Source organism: Lontra canadensis, unplaced genomic scaffold, assembly GCF_010015895.1.
Source record: "Lontra canadensis isolate GAN:19392208 unplaced genomic scaffold, GSC_riverotter_1.0 scaffold80, whole genome shotgun sequence".
NCBI classification, from domain to species: Eukaryota; Metazoa; Chordata; class Mammalia; order Carnivora; family Mustelidae; genus Lontra; species Lontra canadensis.
In genome coordinates this window covers 6,197,341-6,222,294 of record NW_022631074.1, presented here as the reverse complement: position 1 = coordinate 6,222,294, position 24,954 = coordinate 6,197,341, and the positions used below count along the sequence as shown (strand labels likewise).

General features: G+C 36.7%; 1 protein-coding gene across 1 annotated transcript in view; it reads right to left on the bottom strand.

Moving 5' to 3' along the window:
• Positions 1-914: 914 nt before the first annotated feature.
• Positions 915-24,954, bottom strand: part of NSUN3 (NOP2/Sun RNA methyltransferase 3) — a 56,264-nt gene continuing 32,224 nt past the window's right edge. The window contains exon 6 of the mRNA XM_032882239.1: positions 915-2,334. Coding sequence (XP_032738130.1) covers positions 2,064-2,334 — 271 coding nt within the window. The 3' untranslated portion in view covers positions 915-2,063. The remainder of the gene's footprint in view (positions 2,335-24,954) is intronic.

The following is a 24,954-nucleotide window of genomic DNA, read 5'->3' as shown; positions in this document are numbered from 1 at the left end:
TGAGCTAGGGTTTTCTCATTCACAAAAGGCAGTTATAATACTCAAGTTGTTTTAAAGATCAAGAAAGACAACATTTATATAAAGAAATTAATCAAATGTTTAAGGCTCTATAAATGCCAGCTGTTTCATTATAATTAATGTCAACAATAAAGTAAGCTATATATGTATCTATATTTGCATTTTTCAGTAATCATAGGCAGGTCAAATCCAATGGCACATTGAGTATTCAGATTAGGCCTCATGGCAGCATGTTGGAAAAATAATGACATTCAACAAAGTGCACTGTGAAAATTTACTTTGTGATCAACCTACACAGAATAAAGGTACTTTTTAACTAGAGTACCTGAAGACAAGGTTTTATTTATTTATTTATTTAGAGATTTATTTATTTATTTGAGAGAGAGAGGGAGAGAGAGAGAGAGAGAGATAGTGAGAAGACAGCATGAGCGGGGAGAAGAGGGAGAAGCAAGCACCCACTAAGCAGAGAGCCTGACATGGGACTTGATCCCAGGACCCTGGGATCATGACCTGAGCCGAAAGCAGGTAACTTAACCCACTGAGCCACCCAGGCATCCCATGAAGGCAAAGTTTTTCAACTGAATAAATAAGCCAACAAATACAAACTTAAAATAAATAAAAAAAATACATTTTCCAGTATCTTTAATTTTCTGTCTTAATCCAAAATATTTCATTGAGTCCAAGAGATCCAGCTTTTTCTTTCCCAGCTATAAGAAACTGGTTATATATGCTTGGTTGGGGGGACCAGTCCAGGAGATAAGAGTCTCTAGTTTAAATATGCAGAATATAGTAAACAAATTCAAAAGGATTCAGCTTCAGCAGAATTTTCTATTTCTTTAGTTTTTTTTTTAAGTTAATTTCCAAATACATACTATCTTTTGAAGTGTGCTGCATAATTTTTCTTAATAGTTGGTAAAGTACCTTTGGACTCTAAGTGAAGCAATTTCTAGAGAAAAAACATGATCCAAACCTAAAGCTAAAACCCTAAGTACATATACAAAAATGTACACAATATTCCAGGATATATGTAAACAGGGAGAGCCACACAGTAAATGGTATTGGGTTTTGGTAATAATATAATCCACTCTCACTAGGCATCTCCCTCCTGTGCATTAATATGTGACATCATACTCTCATATAACATTTCATAACGGGAGTGAAATAAAAAGCCCCTCCAGATTGCAACTGTAAGATAATCAGATTCTGTAGTGCTCATTATGACTGCAATTATGTAACAAAACTCTCCAAATATAGTTCAGTTATTGCAGTTATTAATCATTCTGGTTTTGTTTCAAGCACTTGCTTTATAGCCTGCTGGATAGACTCCATTATTCTACAAGCTGAATGTCGAAAGTCAAACTTGTGCATGTGAATCTGCTGTTCTAACAGCCTTTCAACATAATTTACCCTTTCAATTTGTATTTGTGAATACAAAAAAAAGTGGAGAAATAAAGCTGGTGTCAATAGAGTCACTGACCTTTGCAGTAAACAGAAGATAGTCCTTAGTGGAAAACAATGTGGCAAATAAGAAACCTATTTTCTAGAACTCAAAATAGTGCCGCTTAAGAAGTTAGTCTCAGAATACTAATCAGTTCTTACAGAAAAATGTGGGGGGGTGGACTCTGAAAGAATCCGTATATTTGATAAGGAGAAACATTATAAAAGGGACAGCCAAATGTCCATTTTTAAAGGTTCAAAACACCAACATCATGGATACAATGTATCCTTAAACATAGTATGCATAAAACCACATATTCTGATTAATTTAACTACAAAATGCCAACTAAAAGACAGCAGATTTATTACTCAGAACAAACACCATCTGCAACACCTGAAACCAGTGCTATAGATATACTTCTAGGAAAAAAATACACCTGGAAAATCCTCAAGCCTACATTCTGAGATGCCAAGTATTAAGTAAACAGGATTCCAAACAGACCCAGGGAAAATGACTCCACATTTATTTAAATGTTAACACCTTGAGAACCCAGAAATGTAAATATAATAATACACTGTCATGGCTTACAAAATGCATATCACCAATTTCATGTAGTCCATGCTTTCTTCAATTTGGCTACATACATTGGGCCCCAGGCTTTGCCCTTGTCTGGAATCACTAAGAGTCCACATTCCTGGCCAGTGGAAGCAAATGTGAAGTCTTGAGAGCAAGTCCTTGCCATTTCCTTAATGTCCACAGGCATGATGTTCGTGTAGGAGTTTAAAATTTCACTGATGACATCTTGATTTTCTGCCTTGGAAAGTGTGCATGTAGAGTACACAAGCAACCCTCCAGGGCGTAAGGCCTTAATTGCAGACCTGTGTGTAATCAGAAAAATGGAGAAGTTTGGTTAGACGCAGGAAAAGGAAAATATGAGGTCAGAGGGCAAGGAAGCTTATACTTGAAAATAACTCTACTGTGATTTAGGCTGCAATAACTGTGGGTGTTTTCTAGCCCTACAGCTATTTCTTTCCAATGTGACTTGAAACAATGATAATCAGATCAATCAACATGGAAAAACAGAGAATGTGTTTGGCTGGTTCTTTTGTTTGTTTGTTTGTTAAGGCTAGGAGGATGAGGGTGGAACATGATTAATGGGTTTGTCTTTGAATATACTGAGTGGTACTAATGAGTAGGTGGAAAGAACACCTGAACTTCAGGAAAGCAATTAGGGTTCAGTGATAGCTAAAGTCATGGGCGTAAATGGGATTTCCCCGAAAAAGAACAAGGAAATAGTGGACTAAAGGAAGACACTAAGAGAGAATACCTACATTTAAAGGGAGACAAAACTCAGGAAGTAATGAGGGCTTCACCTGATGAAAGTAGCTTTAGGAAAAGATGGAAAGAAAGGTGTTTTTGTTTGTTTTGGCTTTTTTGTTTGTTTGTTTTTGTTTTTGAGGAAGACTTGAACATATTTGTAAATGCAGATCCAGGAGAAGAACAGATCTAGGACTTCGGACAGCAAATGGAGGAGTCAGCTTCACAAAAGATGGGGTTCCAGCAATTCATCTGAAACAACATGGAAGCATGAAGAGGGAACTAGGATGTTTTAAGGTAAATAAAGTTCATGATAGAAAGAAAGCCTTGATAATAAGAGTGGAGTGGGAGACAAGGTAATCTACTGAGAGAGAAAACAATAAAAGTTTTAGTCCTGCTGCTGTGGTGATAACCGCTAAATAATTACTACTCAAGGTTTTTTGTTTAAAGAGTCCATATTCTAAAACCTCTACTGGACTTAAGTATACAGCCAATCCTATGTCTCATGTTTGTATTTTAACAATCTGCAGCACATGCCAGTAACGGAGATTTATAATGAAGATACACATTATCAAAATAAGTTCAAATTCTATTCCATATGTCCAATTACTAAAGGATTGAGGAATCCTAATTCAAGACAAACAAACTGATTTAAAAAAAAAAAAAGACAAACCGATGACAAACTTTTCTTTCCTCAAATATCCTCAGACACCCTGAAACACAAAGTGAAAAATATATACATATATTTTTAAGTAACAACTCAAAACAACAAAGTAAATACGATAGACTTATTAACTGATAACAGATTTCAACATATTTCTGAAGGATGATATGCAGATGGAGTGGTAGCAGATCAAGAGAGAGGAGAGAGCCTCTCATGGCGAGGACAACAGCCACAGGGAGCATAATTTGACCTGTGGACTACAGAGTTTGGAAACTGGAAATGCCAGCTATAATGTGATGGGAGTAAAAAGTGAAAACAACGATATTAATTCAGAACATATATAAGAAACCATTGATTCCATACTCCCACGTATGGCAAGTCAAGCAGCCAGGTAAAAAGTTTGGAAGGTTTTTATCTAAGAAAGTTGAATAAATTATCTGAGGAGACCTAAGTCAGCCACTGTCAGGATTTGCCCCTGAAACCAAAGTCCTCCGCATTCTCCCTTGAAGGGAGCCTCCAGGGTAACTGCCTGCTCATCATAAAGTGACATCACTGGGCAAAAAAATCCCACCTTCAAACTTCTAAAATAAAACTACTAGTATTTTACTGTCCCATTAAATAAAAATGTACAACCAAGGACTGCCAGATAATTTTGGGTGATAAATGCTCAAAAAGAAATATGTTAACAGTAAAAACAAACAAAAAATGGCTTAGGAAGAAACAGAAAATTCAGAAAACAAGAGACATAGTAAGACCTATTAAATGCAAAAAGATAAGCAAAGATATAGCACCTATAAAACAATAATAGAATGTCATGGAACAGGACCAAGGAAAGGGCTCATAGAAGTTAAATACATGTTTAACAAAATAAATAATACTTTGTAGAAGTGTTTAGAAGTTAAGACTGAAGAAATCATCAAAAAAGTAGAACAGATTGACTAAAAATGAGACAAGATCAATCAAGTAGGTCCAAATTTTAATTCATAGGAGTACTGGAAAGGTAATATAGAAAACTGAAGTAGGGGGGACACTAAAACAATGAAATTTAAGAGAATTTTCCAGAGATAAAAGGAGTGTTTAAGATGAAAGAACTTATCAAGAGGCTAGAACTCTTATTATTATTTATTAAGCATCTATTATGTTGCTTGGCATTGTTCTAAATGTTAGGTATGTTTTAAAATAGAACAACAATTGGGATGCCTGGGTGGCTCAGTTGGCTTAGTGTCTGCTTTCGGCTCAGGTCATGATCCCAGGGTCCTGGGATGGAACCCCACATCAGGCTCCTTGTTCAGTGGGAGCTTGCTTTTCCCTCTTCCTGCCACTCTCCCTGCTTGTGCAATCTGTCAAATAAATAAGTAAAATCTTTAAAAACAACACAACAATAACAACAACAAAAACTCCTTGCCATCATGAAGCTACCATTCTGGCTGGGGGACACAGAATATATATAAAAAATAACAATAATAATAGTAATGACGGTAAGTTTGTCATGAGCTAAATTGTGTCCCCTCCCTCCAAATTCATTTGCTGAAGTCCTAACCCCCAACAGTTCAGAATCTAATAGTATTTGGAAAATAGGATCTCTAAAGAGGCAATTAAGTTAAAACGAGCTGGGTCCTACTCTAACAAAACTGGTGTCCTTATAGGAAGAGGAAATTTGGTCACAGAGTTATAGAGGGAAGACCATAAGAAGGCGCAGGGAGACGAGAGATAGCTACCAGCCAACCAGAGAGGCCTGAAGAAACCAACCCTGGGGACCTTGCTCGCAGACTTCTAACCTCCAGAACTGTGAGAAAATAAACTTCTGTGATTTAAGCCACTCTGTCTATGGCAATTTATGGTAGTCCTAGAAAACTAGTACAAAGTATATACACACCAAAGGACAACTTGTGTGTGTGTGTAAACACATACATAATACACACACGTATGTATATATGTTTGTGTATTTTTCCCTTATCAGACAATCCTCCTCAATTCTCTGAGAACACTGACTGCAAGTCCAACAATTTACCTCAATTCTGACACTATTCACCTGGAGTTAGTATCAGATCCCAAGGTTAAGGGCTTACTATAAGGCTGCCCTTCAGATGCCAACTGGAAGTCTAGGCCTCTGGTACTTCTGACTGACCTGCCATAAATTGAGGGTTCCCACAACCCCTGTCCTTGGTTTCAACAATTTTCTAGAATGGCTCAAAGAACTCAGGAAAAGAGTTTACTTATTAGATCACTGATTTATTATAGAAAGATACAATTCAGGATTAGCCAGATGGAATGCATAAAACAAAGTATGGGAAAAGGGGTGCAGACTTGCTGTGTCCTTTCCAGGCATGCCACCCTCCCAGTACCTCCTCACCAGCACCTCCTCACCAACCTGGAAGCCCTCCAAATCCCTTCAGTTAGGGTTTTTTATGGAGGCTTCATTAAGTAGGCATAATGATTAAAACATTAGCCATTGGTGTTTTCACTCAATCTCTCTGAAGGGGGTGCTGAAAGCTCCAATCCTCTAGTCACATGGTTGGTTCCCCTGACACCCTTAGAGGCTTTCCAAAAGCCACCTCACTGATATAAACTAAAGTGTGGTTGACAAAAGCTTTTATCAATAACAAACATTGCTCCTTTCATATTAACAAAAAGCAAGTATTATAATAAAAGATGTTTGCATCCCTCTTACCACTTAGGAAATTACTAGGGTTTTAGGACCTCTGGCCTGGATCCAGTAACAAAGACCAAATATATCTTTATAATATTACAGTTTGCATATATTTTTTTATTCACTAATAGGTTTATGAAGAAAATTAAATCAAGACAACAGGATTAGAAGAGCTTGGATGGGGGCAGGAGGAAGATTACAATTTTACATGGGGTAGTTTGAGTAGGATGACATTTCAGGAAGTGACATTTGAACAAAGACCTGGGGAGGTAAGGAAGTGGCCATGCAGATATTGGAGGCAAGAGCATTCCACACAAAAGGAATAACCAGTGCAATGACCCTGAGGCACGTTTGAGGAAAGAGGAGCCAGTGTGTCTGGAGCAAAGTGAGCAAGGGGGTGGCAGAATGAGATGAGATCAGAAAGTTAAAAGGAAGGGATATAGAAGGTCTTATATTAACACTGTAAACACGTCAATTTTATAATGAATGAAAAACATCCATACTTAGATACATTATTATTAAACCTTAGAACTTCAAGAACCAAAGATGCTAAAAGCCTTCAGAAAGAAAAATGGGTCACCAATAATGCTCCAGGAAACAGACTGGCATCAATGGCACAGCTCACTTGAAATCCTGGAAAAAAGCAATTTAAAGTTGATGCTATTTACTGCCAAACTGTCAAATAAATATATAGGAGAAATATGGAAACGTTCAGATATCTGATGACTCAGAAATGTTACCTCTAGCAAAATGAGGAGGTAAATCAAGAAAGGGGAGAAATGTGAGACTGAATGTCGTAAATGTAACATAGGAAAGCAGTGGAGGGAGTGAAATTCCAGAATAACTACTCAGGAGCCCCAGAGGGTAACTACTCCAGGTTAGAATGAGAGGGAGATATTTAGAAGGAAGTGAGAAGGGACAGAAGAGATGAAATGACTGAAAAGTGAGAAAACCTTGAAGATTTGGTATATACAACTGAGCTGGGGCTGGGGGAAGGGAGAAAAAGAGGAGAGAAAGGGATTTTCCCATCAAATGTGATTGTACGAACATTTTCCTTCCAGCACTCGATCGTAACAGTGAACCAATAGAAAAGGAAATGCAATTCTAAGGTTATCAGTCCATTCCGCAGTGAACAGTATTTACAGATTTAAACAATATATACTCATTATTGGTCTTCAGTGTTCAGAATCATCCCACCGGACTGACCTTAGTAATGCTTTAGAACAGATTTGTACATCTCAGAAAGAATACTGTGGACCAGACAGTAGAGGTGCAGTTGTAAATCACTGGGAAGTGGGGAGGGAGAAATGGAAGGCGGGGTGGGACTACAAATATTCTTACATAACAAAAAGAGAAACCAAGAGATAGTGGCCTCATTATTTCAAAAAGAATAAAGTTGGAAATGTGTTCAGAGACCCTTCCACTAACAGAATAAGAAGTGTAAATCTAAGCATGCAATGCTAAGTCTCTGAAATGAATGAGAGAGAAACTCAGAACAGGGTACTAAGAACTCAGGGTGCAGAGTGGGGTGAGGAGGTTAAGGGTGGCCTAGGTGGGAGAAGCCCAGGAAGAAGTCAGTAGTCAATGTCTAAAGTTGATAAATTTAAAAAAAATAAAAGATAAACATACTAGTTAGAAGTTTGGGAGCAACAGGCAGAATAGGTAAAGAACAAATAATTAGAAGTGGTTGCCTATGAGGAATAAGACTAAGGAAAGAGTGGGGAGTGGTAGGAGTAAATCTCTTTTAACTCAAAGTTCATTTATATTTTCACTTTTTTCCCATATGATGTATTTCTATGATAACACAAATTAAAGGGGAGCTATGACAGTAGGATAAATATAAAAAACATTCCCACAGACATTGTTAACTTTTGGGGGTTTTTTTACTCTTAAGGGATTAACTCTCTAGAAAACTTATTGCCTGGGGTCCCAGATGACTAAAATTTAATGGTATTCAAAATTTCTCATGTATTCATTTATTGTAAAAAATATTTGGGGAAGTGCCTACCACCAAAAAACCGACTTAACCTTCAGTGTTTGTTGGTAATCTCTAAAAAAATGTTTATATGTATCTTACTTTCCACCGTTCCCTAATATTCCCCCACAAAAAGAAAAAAAGGCTCCTATCTAAACAGCAGAGATGTGAACCATTCATGGGTTCACATTTGTGACTAGCCTGTGGTAGGAAGAATAATGGCCCCCCAAAGTTGGCCATATCCTGATCCCAGTACCTTTAAACATGCCACATTACATGGCAAAAGGGTATTTGAAGAAGTGATTAAATTAAGGAACTTGAGATAGGAACACTAAATTGGATTATCTGAGTATGCCCAATATAACCCCAAAGATCCTTACTTAAAAATCAAAAAGTGAGGAGGGAGAGTCAGAGAAAGAGGTGATGACTGAAGCTAAAGCAGGAGTGACAGGACTGCTGGCCAAAGACCAGCAAACAATTCTCCATCTTAATCCCTTTGGGCTGCTATAACAAAAACACCATGGACTGAGTGGCATAAACAATAAACATTTATTTCTCACAGTTCTGAAGGCTGGAAAGTCCAAGATCAAGGTACCAGCAGGTTTGGTGCCTGGTGAGGACCTGTTGCCTGGTTTACTGATGGCCTTTGTGTCCCCACATGGCAGAAAGGGTGAGGGAACTCTCTGGGTTCTCTTTTATAAGGGCACTAATTCCATTCATGAGGGCTCAACCCTAATCACCTAATCACCCCAAAGGCCTACCACCTAAAACCATCATCTTCACAATTAGGATTTTAACATAAATTTTGGGAGGATACAAATATTCAGTCTATAGCCCCCATCTAGAGCATCCAGAAGGAATTGCGCTCTGCCAGGACCTTAATTTTGAACTTAAAACCTCCAGAAGTGTAAGATAAATAAACTTGTGCTACTTTAAGCCACTAATTTTGTTTTAACTTATTATAGCAGCAATAGGAAATTAATACACAACTGGGATGGTTTCTTTATTTACAGCTAACATACTAAGGCATCAGAAGATTTTGCTAAAATTGTGTAATTTACAACTATACTCATTTTGGATTATAGCAATGGGTATAAAATGTTCTTTTTTTTAAAGATTTTATTTACTTTTTTGACAGAGATCACAAGTAGGCAGGGAGAGAGAGGGGCAAGCTGGCTCTCCGCTGAGCAGAGAGCCCAATGCGGGGCTCGATCCCAGGACCTTGAGATCATGACCTGAGCTGAAGGCAGAGGCTTTAACCCACTGAGCCACCCAGGCATCCGGGTACAGAATATTCTTTAAAAAACTGTGATTACTGTGTAGGGGATCTATGCAGTTTGAATACAGCTTTTTTAAATCCCCACTAAAAGGACTTATTTTGCTCTTACTTACACAGTTAGCAAAGCCAATACCTAATCAAATAAATATGATTCTTTCCTATTACAGTTACACAAAAGTACACAGAAGGCTCAACATTTACAAACAATATGTTCCTGGCTTAATGGAAATTTAAATTAATTTTTACAGTGCTGGCTAATTCTCCTGGTTTGTTTTCATTCCAACATTCATAATTTATGTTTCTAAAATTAGGTTGGTATAACTTAACTAGTCACATTAATTTCTAAACAAGAAAATTGTATGTGGCAACACAAAGGCTTTGTTACTAACTGGGTTAATCTCAACACACTAGCACAAAAATGTTAGGGATTTCTAACAAATTGTGGTTGTTTGCTGCTTATGATTGTTGTTTAAACACCATTTTTTGTCCTTTTGCTTAGAGCAGTTATAGATTTTAAAAATACCATAATTTGGGGGCACCTGCGGTGGCTCAGATGGTTGGGCATCTGCCTTTGGCTCAGGTCAAAAGCTCCAGGTCCTGGGATCGAGCCCCACATTGGGCTCTCAGTTCAGCAGGGAGTTTGCTTCTCCCCCTCCCTCTGCCTGTGCTCTCTCTCTCAAATGAATGAATAAATTCTTTAAAAAATAAATACCATAATTTTGTATTCATAGATCAAGGAAAACAGGCACGTGAAGAACTCCTAGGATTCTGAGAATTATTAGAAAGTATAAAGATATCTTTCTAATTAGCATTTATCAATGCATATAATAGTTTCTTCAGTTTTGACACATAAATGGCAACAGGTAACTTAATTTTAGTTAAGGCTAGAGTATTTATAGATTAGTTCAATGATTTAAAAACTAGTACTTCCGGCAATGGCATTCCAATAAAGTAAAAGATAATTAATATGTGTTTTATAATATTAAGTGAAAATTAATACATTTCTAAAATATAAGTATGTAAATACGTACTACTTTACCTACTAGTAGTAGGTAAACTACTAGACACTACTAGTAGTGTCTAGGATAAATCATCTGCTTCTATAATTCATGCATACTTTGAAACAGCCCATAAGAACGAAGTAATTATTATTTCATCTGAATCACAAAAAGATTGTGTATATATATGTAATATATAATATGAATACATATATATTATATATATATATATATAATATATATATATTTTAGAACAGTTAGGTAGGAGGATGTGAGAAGGGTGTGATGCTTCAGGACAGAAATGATTATAATCAGAATAAAGATACCGCTTAATAGGTCTTAACAAGCCCAGTAAGAAATTTAAAATTCTGGAAAGGGAAAAAAACATTTAGAAGTCAGAGAGACTTGAATAATACAAGGTAGAAAAGTTGTGGTCTTGACCATATAAAAATGTAAGTCAGGATTAGAAAAGAAAAATAAAATGCATTGGATCTGACGTCTGGTAGAAGGCAAAAAGGGTTCTCTCTATACTTATGTAAATTTCTCTATTATGAAAATTTCTCTTTTTTTTTTTAAATAATAGGAAAGAAAACTAAATAACTAAGCAACATCCGTTTGGCATAATGGTATCCTCTGCTAATTTTCTCCAAATGACCTGTGGCCCCTTGGCTTCTCAATAACTATAAATTTCATAGTTTAACAAGAACCTGAGTAATAGGATTATTTTCATCTATGCTATAACCAAACTATACTACATGAAATTACTACAAACCAAGTTGTATTAAGAATGGCATTATTTGTCACTGAATTATAACAGATGCTAGAGAGATGGTTAGCAAAGCATTCTAATCATACTTGCCAGCAGAAAGCAGAAAAAGATGTCATGACTAACTACAATAGATGGAGCAAAAGTATTCATCTGATCAGATTAGGTGGTAATACTTTAAACTGAAGTAGAAACTAGCAGACATTATCTTGTATTTTATATATTTTATATATATATCATATATATATTATTGAATACACTGTAATGCAGAACCAGGGGAAGTACTTCTATAAAGGAGGCAGATTTGTCACATTACACAATCCTTCTATCATTAACTGAAACATACATTCCCCTCAGAAACCCCCTACCCAAGTTGTGATCAGGCTTAACCCTACTTTAAATTTGAAATAAGATTCTATCTCACAACATGCTGTAGGAAATAAAGCTGGTATTGATTAGTAGTACAGCATAAAATAAAGTGGGAAATGCTTTTACCTCAAGTATACCTAATAGAAAAAGAATGATGACTTTCTTTGCCACAGAACTTATGCTAGATAGCCTGTTGTTTTATGGTAGAAACTGGCCATACAAATTTCTCCAAATCTTTGGTTGTCTTTCAGTGTTATTATGGAATAGGCTGAAATGCATTTTGTGCTTGAACAACCTAGTTAAACACAAAATAAACATATTCTCTTTTTTTAAAGATTTTATTTACTTATGAGAGATGGTGAGAGAGGGAGCACAAGCTCGGGGGGAACTGGAGAGGGAGAAGCAGGCTCCCAGCTGAGCAGGGAGCCTGATGAGGGGCTGGATCGCAAGACGCTGGGATAATGACCTGAGCTGAAGTCAGTTGCTTAATGACTGAATCACCCAGGTACCCCAATTAAACATACTCTTAAAAAAGAAACCATTAGGGGCACCTGGGTGGCTCAGTGGGTTAAGCCTCTGCCTTCAGCTCAGGTCATGATCCCAGGGTCCTGGGATCGAGCCCCACATCCGGCTCTCTGCTCAACAGGGAGCCTGCTTCCCTTCCTCTCTCTCTGCCTGCCTCTCTGCCTACCTGTGATCTGTGTCTGTCAAATAAATAAATAAAAATCTTTAAAAAAAAAAAAAAAAAGAAACCATTAAATAGAATAAATTAAATTTTCCCATTTACAAATAGAAAACCTTAGTGGATTTCAGACAGTTCACAGAGTAGACTGCAATGAGACTTCAGTTCCATTATCTCTTACATGTCTTTGTAAAATCCAAAAGCTCTGCAACCTAGTTTTTTTTCTTAAGTCTGTGGCAGACTCACCGGCCTCAAAATCTGACCTAAATTGATGTGAGGTTATTTACGGTCAAGACTTAGCCCATGTGATATAACTATTCAGAGGTTGAAAACATAATATTTGATGACAGGTTGCTGCCTCAGACCCTACTGGGGGAAGTATTATACCAAATATCTACTACATTACCTTTTTTAAAATAAAAAAAAATAACTCTGAAACATATCTGGCCTCAAACATTCTGAATAAGATTATGGACTGGTATTTTAGCTTCAAATGAGTTACAATGCAAACGACATAAACTAGATCCTGTCTTGTATCTACATGATAAACTAGCCACATAATTAACTGATTAAAGCTTAATTACTTTTAAAAGTAAACGATTTAAATCTTAACTTTAAAAAGCACCAGATAGGTAAATCTGCAGTCTATTTGCAGGAGTCCGTCAGGGTACTCCTATTCTAGTACAGAGTGAGCAAAAAATACTGGATTGTTTTGTGTTCTCTCAATGGACTGAGGATTCCACCTTCCCCCAAAACTGTTCTGAGACTCGTATGTTTGTATTTTTAATTTTATTTATTTTGTATTTGTTAAAGAACACTTTGTATAATCAATAATAAAGCCCCTTTTTAAAGGAGTTTGTCATTTTGTTCAGTGCTTTTCCCTGAATTTCTCCACCCTTAAAAGACCTGCTCAAAGAAAAACAGAGAATTAAGCCCCAAGAGCCATTTAAGGTACCGACTTAGAAATAAGATAAGAAGTTGCTGGCACTCCCAGAACAAGAAGGGAGACCACCTTTACATTTCCAGCCTGGTCCACATAGTTTACCAGCTATCAATAAATAAAGTATAATGGTTGGGGGGAAAAAAAATCATTACCTGGCCTTAATACCTTGAAGGATAAAAGTATTAACCACCTTAATGAAAACAAGTTCAAGGACTTTAAAAAACTAGAAAAAAAACAAAAAACAAAAAACCCTAAAACTAAAATAAAACTAAAACATCTTGAAACTCTGGTAGCTATCAAGGTTCCAAACTAAAGGTATTTCACACTTAACCAAAATTGATAACATGATGCAGGGTGTCCTGTTGTTCCTAAGGTAAATCCCTGAATCTCAGAAAATGTTATTTAAATAGCTACTAAAACAACCTAACACATTCTAAAAATATAAATTCCATTTTTCTGGTATATTCTTCTGGTCCTTGATTAGTAATGTGGCTGTTGGGAGGGTCAGTGTTAATTAGATCACTAATTTTAACTGTTTTCTATATTTAAAAAGACTGAACGAAACTGCAGAAGAAAATAATCAGCACAGCAATAGTGCCATCTTTTGACCAAAACAGAAAGTGATTCTTTCCCCCTTTAATTCCTCATGATTTACTTACATATCAGGAGATAAATAACATCTTTTTTTTTTAATTTTTTTTAAGATTTTCTTTATTTCACAGACAGAGACCGCAAGTCAGACAGAGATCACAAGTAGCCAGAAAGGCAGAGAGAGGGGGGAAGCAGGCTCCCTGCCGAGCAGAGAGCCCGATGTGGGGCTCGATCTCAGGACCCTGGGACCATGACCTGAGCCAAAGGCAGAGGCTTTAACCGGCTGAGCCACCCAGGAGCCCCTAAACAACATCTTTTTATGTCTTCCTTGTAACACGTTTGAAGTTAGTCACTGCCCCTCCTACAATAATTTCTGGTGCAGAAGTAAAGCAATCATAGATGTCTACACTTTTGAAAAATTAAGATTACAGCTAAATATCACTGTGATTAATATATTTATTCTTCATCTTTCCTAAAGTCCCTTCTAGCAACATTAAAGCATTAAGGCAATAGCTTCCTTTTCTTCAGATGTAAATATGGAGAAGCAATCAAGTGAAACAGACTTAAAGATTCCTTCATTGCCACAGTATTCTCAATCTTGTTCCCTTCATCTTAGAAACTCTAGTATTAAACATTTTTTTAACAAAGCCAAGTGAGACTATAGTAACTTTAAAAAATTTAAAGTGGGCAGAAAAGCATCAATCCTGCAATTGGTCCCTTGTAACCATTTAATATTCAATTAGTATTTCAAAGGTTTTATATATAAGGCTACTTCATAAGGTTACTTTCAAGTTACATAGAAAGAAAAACATTTCTATAATTAATGTGAAAGACGTATGAAAAGTACTGGCAGTCTCTGTATCTTAACTACTTAAATGACAAACTAAATCCCAAACTGAAAAGGTTAAATGCCTCCAGAGAACTCTGCACACACAGCACATGTTCTCCCAGGAAGAAATTTTTACTTTTTCTTTCAAATAAAATAGAAGACTCCTGTTTCAACAGGAATATGGATTTGGTCCAGGAATCAAATGAGATGCGATTCCTACATTAGCCAGGTGAAGGACAAGCTATCAGTCTAATTAGTCATATTATCTTATGTTTATTTGGTACTTAATTTAAAGAGCACCTCACACATGGAGTCTTAATAAAACCTTATGAGGTGCAGAGGGTAAATAGTCTGACCCAATTTACCAAATGGAGGGTGGTCACAAAGACTCAGTGACTTACTCAAAGTTACAAAGCTAATTAATGCAGCACAAAGACTGCCACCCTAACTGAATACCAGGAAAAGGACTGCAAGCTTTACCACTGCTACATACCCTGAAGCAAATGTTACCACTGCTAAAACAGGTATGGAATTTAGGCCAAGAAAAAAAGAGGATGCCACGTGCGTACATTTTATCATCTCAACTGTCCCAAACACTGAAGGTAGGGAGTAACTATATACTTGGAGGCACTTTTAACGTAAAGAAACTAAAGAACTACTAGGTCTGACACTATGACCTGAGAATCTTGGCTGCCTGCTCCTTTTATGGAATACACAATCTTTACCTATTCCAGTGATAGAGCATTTACGATGAGGTAAATGAAAGCAAATACCTCATGCTGAGACATAATTTGAACATCTTCACCACAGACTGACATCTAAATCATAGTTTTAAAGAATTTAAACAAACTACACTTGACTGTTAGAACCTCTGAGAACCTCCGAGAACCTCCATTAAAATTCCAAATAATTTGGAGTAATTTGGTAATTATTCCAAACTCCAAATCATCTGGCAATTCATTTAACCAAATTCTGAGTATTGTTTGAATAAAATGAGTATAAAACCAGCCCAAAAGTTTCATCTTCAGCCCTCATCTAACTATAATATTTGATTCTTTCATCCTCAACCTCAAGAAACATTCTCCCACTGTGGTTTCTGGACACTACTCTTCCTTTGTTCACACTTCCTTCTCTGAAGTTCCCCTTTAGCCTCCTTAACCACCTTTCCTCTTCTTCCTATCCCTTAAATATCAGTCTTCCCAAGAATTTTATCCTTAGGCTGTTTTTTTTTTTTTTTCCTTTAAGATTTTATTTTTAGGGGCGCCTGGGTGGCTCAGTGGGTTAAAGCCTCTGCCTTCGGCTCCGGTCATGATCCCAGGGTCCTGGGATCAAGCCCCGCATCAGGCTCTCTGCTCAGCAGGGAGCCTGCTTCCTCTTCTTTCTCTGCCTGCCTCTCTGCCTGCTTGTGATCTCTGTCTGTCAAATAAATAAGTAAATAAATCTTAAAAAAAAAAGATTTTATTTTTAAGTAATCTCTCCACCCAACATGGAGCTCAAATCTACAACTCTGAGATCAAGAGTCGTATGCTCTACCAAATGAGCCAGCTAGGTCCCCTCCTTGGTTTATTTTTTCTTCCTAAAGTTGGGTGTTTTACATGGTATCTCATTCAAGCTTTCAATTAAGTTTTCAAACATTAGTTATTATTCCCACTTTGCAGATGAGAAAACCAAGGCAAGAGAGTTAAGCAACTACTACAAGGCCACTCAGGAAATATACAAGACAAAAATCAAATTCAGACAGTAGAGCTCTACAGCTCATGCTGTTATTCAAGTTGTTATCCTTGACACTTTCTTCTCCTTCCTATTCCAGAGCAAATACATCACCAAGTTCTATTAATTCCCCCATTGAAATTATCTTGCAAATCTAACCACATGTCCCTATTTCCCTATCATTTACTTCCTTAATGTCTTTGTTACCTAATCTTGACTATTGTAAAATTTTTCACATTGGTTTTCTTGCTAAAGGATTTTCTTGTAAATCTCCTTTGCATCTTCCAGTGTTATCTGATCAAGAGATTTCCAATTTTTGACAAACACTTCTAATTTTTCCTCAATACCAGTTCTCAATTCCTTCTGTAGTAATGTGACTTTTAAGAGTATATAGCTAAGGCTAATTTCCTAAACTGCCTTTCACCAAAGGTAGTCCTATAACTAAGTCTAACCATGAGATGTGAGTAGAAGTAATGTGAGGTATGTTCTTTTGTCCCTTCCTACTAGTTGCAATGCAGATTAAACACCAGGGCTGGAATAGCCACCCTGGACCATGAGGTGGAAGAAAGTTGGGGCCTGAATCCCTGATGATTGTGGAGTCTGGTAATCAAATGGTTACCAGAACCCTGAGAAACCTAGTCAGGCTTTTACTTATTTAAGTCACTATTTTGAGTCTATTTCTTTCTGTTATATTAGAACAAAAATTATCTTCACTTAAACTGAATTTGGCACCAAATGTGGACTTGCTTTAGCAGAATCTAAAATGTGGAACTGGCTTAGTAAGCAGGCAATGGAGAGAATATTCAAACAAATCACCACTGGCTACAAAGCCAGAGTGTTAATTTTATGTGTCAACTTGACTGGGCTATTATGCCTAGATATTTGGTTAAACAGTATTCTGGATGTTTCGTTGGTGGTATTTTTGGATAAAATTAAATTTAAATCAGTGAACTTTGAGTAAAGCAGAATGCACTCCATAATGCGTTTGGGTCTCATCCAGTCAGTCACAGCTGAAGGCCTCAATAGAAGAGAAGACTGACCTCCCTTGAACAGAATTCTATCAGCTGGTATTGTTCAGACTTGAACCACGACATCAAATCTTCTCTGGATCTCCAGTGTGCTGACTCATCCTATAGAGTTTGAATTTGCCAGCCTCCATAATTGTGTGAGCCAATTTCTTAAAAAAAAAAAAAAATTAAAATTAAAAAAAAAAATCCCTCTTTCTGTATATGTGCACACATCCTATGTTTCTCTGGAGAACCCAGATTAATATAGCCAGTAACCCTTATTATGGCATGTGATAACATTTAATAAAATCATTGTTTTATGATATCTTGGAAGACAGACCACATGCTACCTGAAGCTTATATAACTCTAAGGTGACCAGAAGAAAATCTCACAATGTTAGTGCGTGTTAATGTGAGAAGGCTCAGAAAAGATCTTTGGATTTGGAAAACAAGATGGAAGGAATACAGCTCTTCTAAAGAAGGCCCTCAACCTGTGGATTATAATCTAAATCAACAAAAAATTCAGTAATTTGAGCCTTGTTAGGGTTGAAAAAGTCAAGATTCTGTGCCCCAAAATAAAGCAGTGATAAAAAGGTTTCCCTGAGGAGGCTGCTCTTACAGAGATAAGACAGTGGCCTCAAGGCTTCTTCAAGCACTTCTGAGTAAATGTTCTTATCCAGAGAGTAAGATTTAGTCCCAAAATAACGGTTGCTTTCACACCTCATGAATAAATTTCAAAAACGTTATGCTGAGAGAAAAAAATTCCAGATAAAAAAAGAATGCATGTTGTTTGGTTACATTTTCATAGTTTGAGAACAGGCAAAGCTAATCTATAGTGAGAGAAGTCAGAACAGTGTTGCCTTTGATGAGAGGAGCAAATGGATTCTAAGGAAGCATCAGAAATCTTCCTGACGTGATAGAAATGTTCTATATTTTGATAGCGTTATGGGTTACACATGCCTCTGTAACTGTCAAAATTCCCTGAAATGCACATATCACCTCGTGTACACCCATGTCGTTGTAGATCCAGTGGCTCAACTTGTAGGTGGGGTGGGACAGCTCCTCCAGCAATCATGGGATCTTCCTTCAGCTTCTCTGAATTCTAGACCACGTTCCTAAGCAGCTCCATCTCGAAACGCACCAGCTATTCTGCAGACCACCCACATCATTAAGATCAGATGCTTAGTGGTGATAGGAGACCTATACAGTTTCTGGTGATAGAAAGATGTGGTTCTTCTGTCCTTCTGGGTTGTAGTGTGTCTTTGTTCGCCCCCACCTTGTGTGCTGGTTACTAGTCCTGGCTAACTTCAGGTCCCACACCAGAAGTAGGGGCACAATTACATACAACTTTTATAGATTGTTTAACCGCTCCCATGATTCAGTGAGATCTAATTCCTATAAGATCCCTTACGTCACTTACAGAGATTCTTCTCTGATCAAATGCTGTCAGTCAGTAATACCTCTGCTGGTTACAGAATGAGACAATGTGTGTAATTAACTCTCAAGTCAAGTAGTTAAAATTAATTCTTAGCAAGTTCCAATGCTTATGTAATTATTTTCTCATTTTCTTTTGATCAGACAAGCTTTCATTCATCCTTCTAGACCTACTTCCAAGTTTATATAATCTCTAAAACTTACACTGACTTCCCATGGAATTCCTTCCTCTGTTTTTCCCAAGCAATAAATTTTCAGCTGCTTGAAAACATGGTTTATATTACATTCATTTTGTTTATATATAGCACAACTAGAAAGTATGTTCTCAAAATATATTAAATAGTGAATGAATGAATGCTACCTTAATTAAAAGGTAGGTCAAGCAAAGAACTTTTCAGTGTAAAAAAGTTCATTGCAACTAACACTCAAAAATTCTGGTGGGATGGCTCAGTCAGTTGTGTCCGACTCTTGGTTTCAACTCAGGTCATGATCTCAGGGTCATGGGATGGAGCCTTACATTGGGCTCCCCACCCAGTGGGGAGTCCACCTGAGATTCTCTCTCCCATTCCTCTTCCCCAATTCATCCTTTGTCTCTCTAAAATAAATAAAATTTTTAAAAAATTCTGGATAATGAACAGCTCAAGCAACCTACAACTCTCACGTGATAGAACAGATGGAAATGTTAGAGGCCAGAGGCTTTATTCGGAAAAAATATAATAAACTTTTTGCCAACAATTTATAAATATGAGAAAGAAGGTTTTTTTTCCCTTGTTAGAAGGGTTGTAGATAAACTCCTAAAGAAGGAAAAATAATCTGTTAATGAAGGTTACTACATAGCAATTGTGGCCTCAATTCTGATTGAATGGAATAGTTTGATAACTTTCAGTAGGTGAACTTGACTTTCCATAGGGAAAACTATGATCACTATTTTAAAATTGAGGTATGTGGTACTGTGATCTTGTGATTTATAACAAATAAATAAATAAATAAATATACATATATTTGGTCTTTGTTCCTTTTTCTGGCACAGGGCTCCAAAAACTTTGAGATTTCCTAAGAGATGAGAGTAACAAAGGCATCTTTTGTTACATGAATGAGGTGGACTTTTGAACAACTACTAAGGGTGGGCACTGGTTTCCAGAGGAACCAACATGCGACCAGAAGGTTAGAACTTACAGTCTCACCCTCCAAACCTCTAGGGAGGCATGAGGGCCTGAAGATTTAACAACTGCCAATAGCCAACAATTTAATCAAGCACGTCTATGTAATAAGGCCTCCATAAAAATCCAGAAGGATAGGTCAGAGAGTTTCTGGATCAGTGAACACATAGAGAAGATGGGAGAGAGTGACATGCCCAAGGAGTGCATGGAGAGTCTGTGCCCTTTCCCATATACCCTGCATCTTTTCCATCTGGATATTCATCTGTATCCTTTAACATATTCTTTAATAGAATTGGTAAATGCAAGTAAATGTTTCTCTGAGTTCTGTGAGCTGTTCTAGCAAATCAAACCAACAAGTGCATCATGGGAACTTCTTACATTTCATTGGTTAGAAGCAAGGTGACAAACATGGACTTGTAATTGGCTTCTGAAGTGTGGTGAGGGCAGTCTTGTGGGGCTGAACTCTTAACCTGGAAGAAGTGACACCACAGTAGAGAGTGTGAAGAACGGAGTTAAACTGTAGCTACACACCCAGTGGTATCACAGAGTACCACTTGGTAGTTCATTGGAATTGGTACCACAACCCTTTTAGGCACCAAAAAGGCCATTAAGACATATTTAAAAATGAAGGTTATCCCTGACACTGTCTTTCTGGTAACATAAGGGAAATCTAAAAGAGAAAGTTAGTGTGGAATGCAGGCAATCTGATTTAAAAGGAAGGACATAAATTCACTCTTTAAAAAAAAATTAGCCTAATTTGATATACCAATAGAAATATTTTAATTACTACAAGATAAATTAACAAATGATAAAACCACAGCTTTAGCCAATTGTTATGAGCTCACAAAGCTTATATGTCTAAGTTGTTTCTTTTTGTCTCCCCCATAATCCTAAATGTTTAATTCCTCTACATTTTGTCTTTTTTTCCTAATTGTTTCAGGTGTTCCTGTTTCATTTATTTTTCACTACCATTCCACATTTTTGTCCATGTTACATTGTTGAGTTCTAGTATTAATTTCCAATTTTTCTATTTTTGTTCCTTTTCAACAGTTCCTGTTTCTTTCATTTTTCCGTGACCTGTTTGTTTGTTTTTTAATCACTTCACTCTGTTTGTATCCATTTACTATTTCTGCTGGTAAACAGCAGTCTGGGCAAGGAAGCAAATACCACTATTATGTACTATGACCAAAGAAAACATTAAGGTGAAAAGTTGAAGCTCATGTACAATCTATCAAATAAATGCAGATTCAAAATTAAATTTCAGGTACCGTAAGAATCTAAAACACAGATATTTCCAGGCTGATAGTTACACAGTGCTATCATCAGTTTGTGAAGTATTACTTTCCAAGCCTTGAGGTCCCCTTCACTATGCTCACAGTAAGTAATCAAATATCTAGATATCAAACTGTTTATTATCAAAGAAGTTCCATAAATTCAAGATAAAAAAACATGACCGAGTTTGCTATTTTCAGAGATGCCATACCCAGCAGCTATTCCTTTGTCATCCTAACAAACAAAAACAATGCTGATAATTATCTTCTCTCCACTGGCAGTAAGTTTTTACCATGAAGAAGGAATATTTTTTATATAGTACTTTTTTATATATGGTAGCAGAGTGATAAATGATGCTAGCTATTCCTGAAATGGATTATAAATGGCAAGTTTTAACATATTTATTACCCATTTCTACTTGGAAATCTTATGTTTGGTATACTTTCCCCTTAGCTCTCTGCAAGAGAATATAAGGAATGCAGATTTGTGTTGCTTAAGTTAGTAAGAGTGACAACAAATTACATTAGGCCTGCTTTTTTAACCTACTACCAAATATTGTCTCTTCACTCATATAAAGAAAAAGAACTTTCAAGAAAAAAAGAGCTTTCAAGAAAACCACCAGAATTGACTTAATTTTGACCCATGGCAAATGTGCTTATAAATGAAGAGAGATTGCTTACTGCTGATTTAAATGATTTTTTTAAGATTTTCAAACTTCTTTTTATTCTTTTTTAATGACAAATTTTCTTCAAATGACATCCTACAACTTTAACCATATGAAGATATCATACCTCTAGCTGGATCTGCTGGGATGAACTATAAGGCTCTCCTGGTCATCCCTCTCCCTTCCCTCAAGATGGCTCCTACAACAATGCTACAAAATCTTTATGTCTTTACAGAGCAAAGTTTAAAAACTACAATTATAAATAATTAGAGGTAAACAACAGGCTGATATAGCGTATGTTCTCTGATCAAAATATAAATTAAAAAGTAGTAAGATTATATATATATATATATATATACACACACACACACATATATATATTCCCATGTTTGGAAACAGGAAACAAACTTAAAATAAAAGAGATGAACAAAGTTAAATACTGGATCCTGAAAAGACTTAAAAATTTGACAAACCTCAGGCAAGACTGATTAACAAAAATAACACAGGAGACATTATTATAAATCCTACAGACACTAAAAAGATAATAGGATGATACTATACACAACCTCATGTCAGTAAGTTTGTAGACTTGGGTGAATTGGCTGAATAACTTAAAAAAAAAAAAACCACTTAAACTGATTCAAAAAAAAAAAAAAAGAGAGAGAGAGAGAGAGAGAGCTGTTAAGAGTCCTGTGACTATGGGGTGCCTACGTGCTCAGTTGGTTAAGCATCTGCCTTCAGCTTCAGTTGTGATCCCAGGGTCCTGGGATCGAACCCCACATCAGGCTCTCTTATCAGTGGGGAACCTGCTTGTCCCCCTCCCTCTGCCTGTTGCCCCCCCTGCTTGTGCTCACTCTCTGTCAAACAAATAAATAAAATCTTAAACAAACAAACAAACAAAAAAACCTCCTGTAACCATTAAACGACTAAATCAGCAGTCAAAAATTTTCCCACAGAGCTCCAGGACCATTATGGCTTCAACTGCAGTTTCTGCCAAATATTCAAGGGAAAAAGATAACTGCAATTTTCCATACACTGTTCCAGAGAATATAAATGAGAACCCACTCCTCAGTTCATTTTATGAAGTCAGTATAACCTTAATTCCAAACTCTAATAAGGCTCTTTCAAAAATGAAAAATTACAGGCCAGTTTCATTTATGAACACACATGAAAAAGTCCTAAGCAAAATACCATACAGAATCCAGAAAAAATTACCTATTTCTACAGACTACAGAATTATGAGGGGTTTTGTTAAAAATCCAGAAGAATTTATAAATTTTTAGACTTTAAAAAATTTATCAATATTGTGAAATAGCAGGAAAATGTCAAAGCTCCTTAAATTGATAGATTTAATGTAATTCCAATCAAAATCCCTACAATTTTTTATGAAACTTGAGAAACCGATTCTAAAATGTAAAGATGCAAAGGAATCGAAAATAGCCAAGATACTCTTAACAAAACCAAATGAAACAAACAAAAGGAATATTTGCACCTACACATTATGATATTAATGCTATGGTAATTAAGCTCGTGTAGTACTAGCTGGAGGATCTGTAAACAAAGCAACTGAATCAACAGAAATCAGACTGATGTTAATGTGGACATCTGATTTACGATAGAAGTAGCACTACAGAGTACTGGTAAATCGACAGACTTCAATAAATGCTGTTGGGGGTGCTAGGTGCTTCAGTTGGTTAAACGTATGACTCTTGATTTTGGCTAGGTCATGATCTCAGGATTGTGAGACTGAACCCTTTGCAGGGCTTCATGCTCAGTGCAGAGTCAACTGGAGATTCTCTCTCTCTCTCTCCTTCTGCCCCCATGTGCTTTCTCTCTCTCTCTCAAAATAAATACGTACATCTTTAAAAAAATAAACTAAAAGCTGTTGGGACAATGAGGTATCCGTGCGCAAGGTTAAAGAAAGTAAGGAAAAGGAAAAGGAAAAAAAGAAAATAGATTCCTACCTCATGCTACTAAACAAAAATTAGCTGAGGTGTATTATAGATCTAAACGTTAAAGTTAAAAAATAAAGCTTCCAGGGGCACCTGGGTGGCTCAGTTGGTGAGCGACTGCCTTCGGCTCAGGTCATGATCCCGGACTTCCAGGATCGAGTCCCGCATCGGGCTCCCAGCTTCTTGGGGAGTCTGCTTCTCCCTCTGACCTTCTCTGCTCTCATGCTCTCTCTTACTCATTCTCTCTCAAATAAATAAATAAAATCTTTTAAAAAATAAATAAATAAATAAAAGCTTCCAGAAAATAACATGAGAGATTATCTAAAGTATGGAAAGATTTCTTAAACAGGACACACAAAAGAGCATTCATCCTAAAGGAAGATATAGATAAAAAGCAACAGCCTCTCTTTGCAAAAACAAAACAAACCCAAAACACTGAGAAGAGTAAAGGGTAAGCCACCAAACCACAATATGGAGAAGGTATTTGTACCACAAAGTCAAAAACTGTGAAGGGACTTATATTTATCCTGCTTGCAAGCTAAAAAGGTAGCATGCCAGTTTCAGGGATGTTGACGGAAGTCATGAAACTCCTAAATCAGTAATGATGGATGGTTAATTACTTACAAAATAATGGCAGCCAACTCAAACAAGATTGAATCTGCCCTGTTTTACCACTGGTCCCCAGAAGACAAAAGGCACTCCATAAATACTTAGACTACAATAAACAGAATACACAAGTAGGGGAGAACTGTCACCATCCTTGCATCCTGTTTCTATGAAGAAGGAGACTCACCTTCCTCTACCCACAGGCAGGGATAGGCATGTTGCTGGAGTAAACAATTCAAGATTCTTTCCATCTCTTTACTGTAAGCAAGGACAGAAGTAGCTAGTACAGTTAATAAACAGCATACATTGTTTTATTATTTTTACTAATGAGTGGAGCCAAAATGGAAAAATTACTATTCATGGAACATCACAAACTCTTATTCTCCTGGAACTGCCTAAACTCTGGCACAACAGGTCATACCCTTTCACCTTTTTAATCATGTTTCCATGCACAGGCTATAAAGGGAGAAGACGCTTACTTTCTGCCTAAGAGCTATGTGAATTAGCAGATTGAATTTCAAGATTTAGATGTGGGACTGGAATAAGAGGTTTCCTCAGAGGTCCCTGGATGGGGTTCAGGGACAAGTTAACACAAAGGACTGGATTGTCAAATTAGAGTCTCACAAGCCA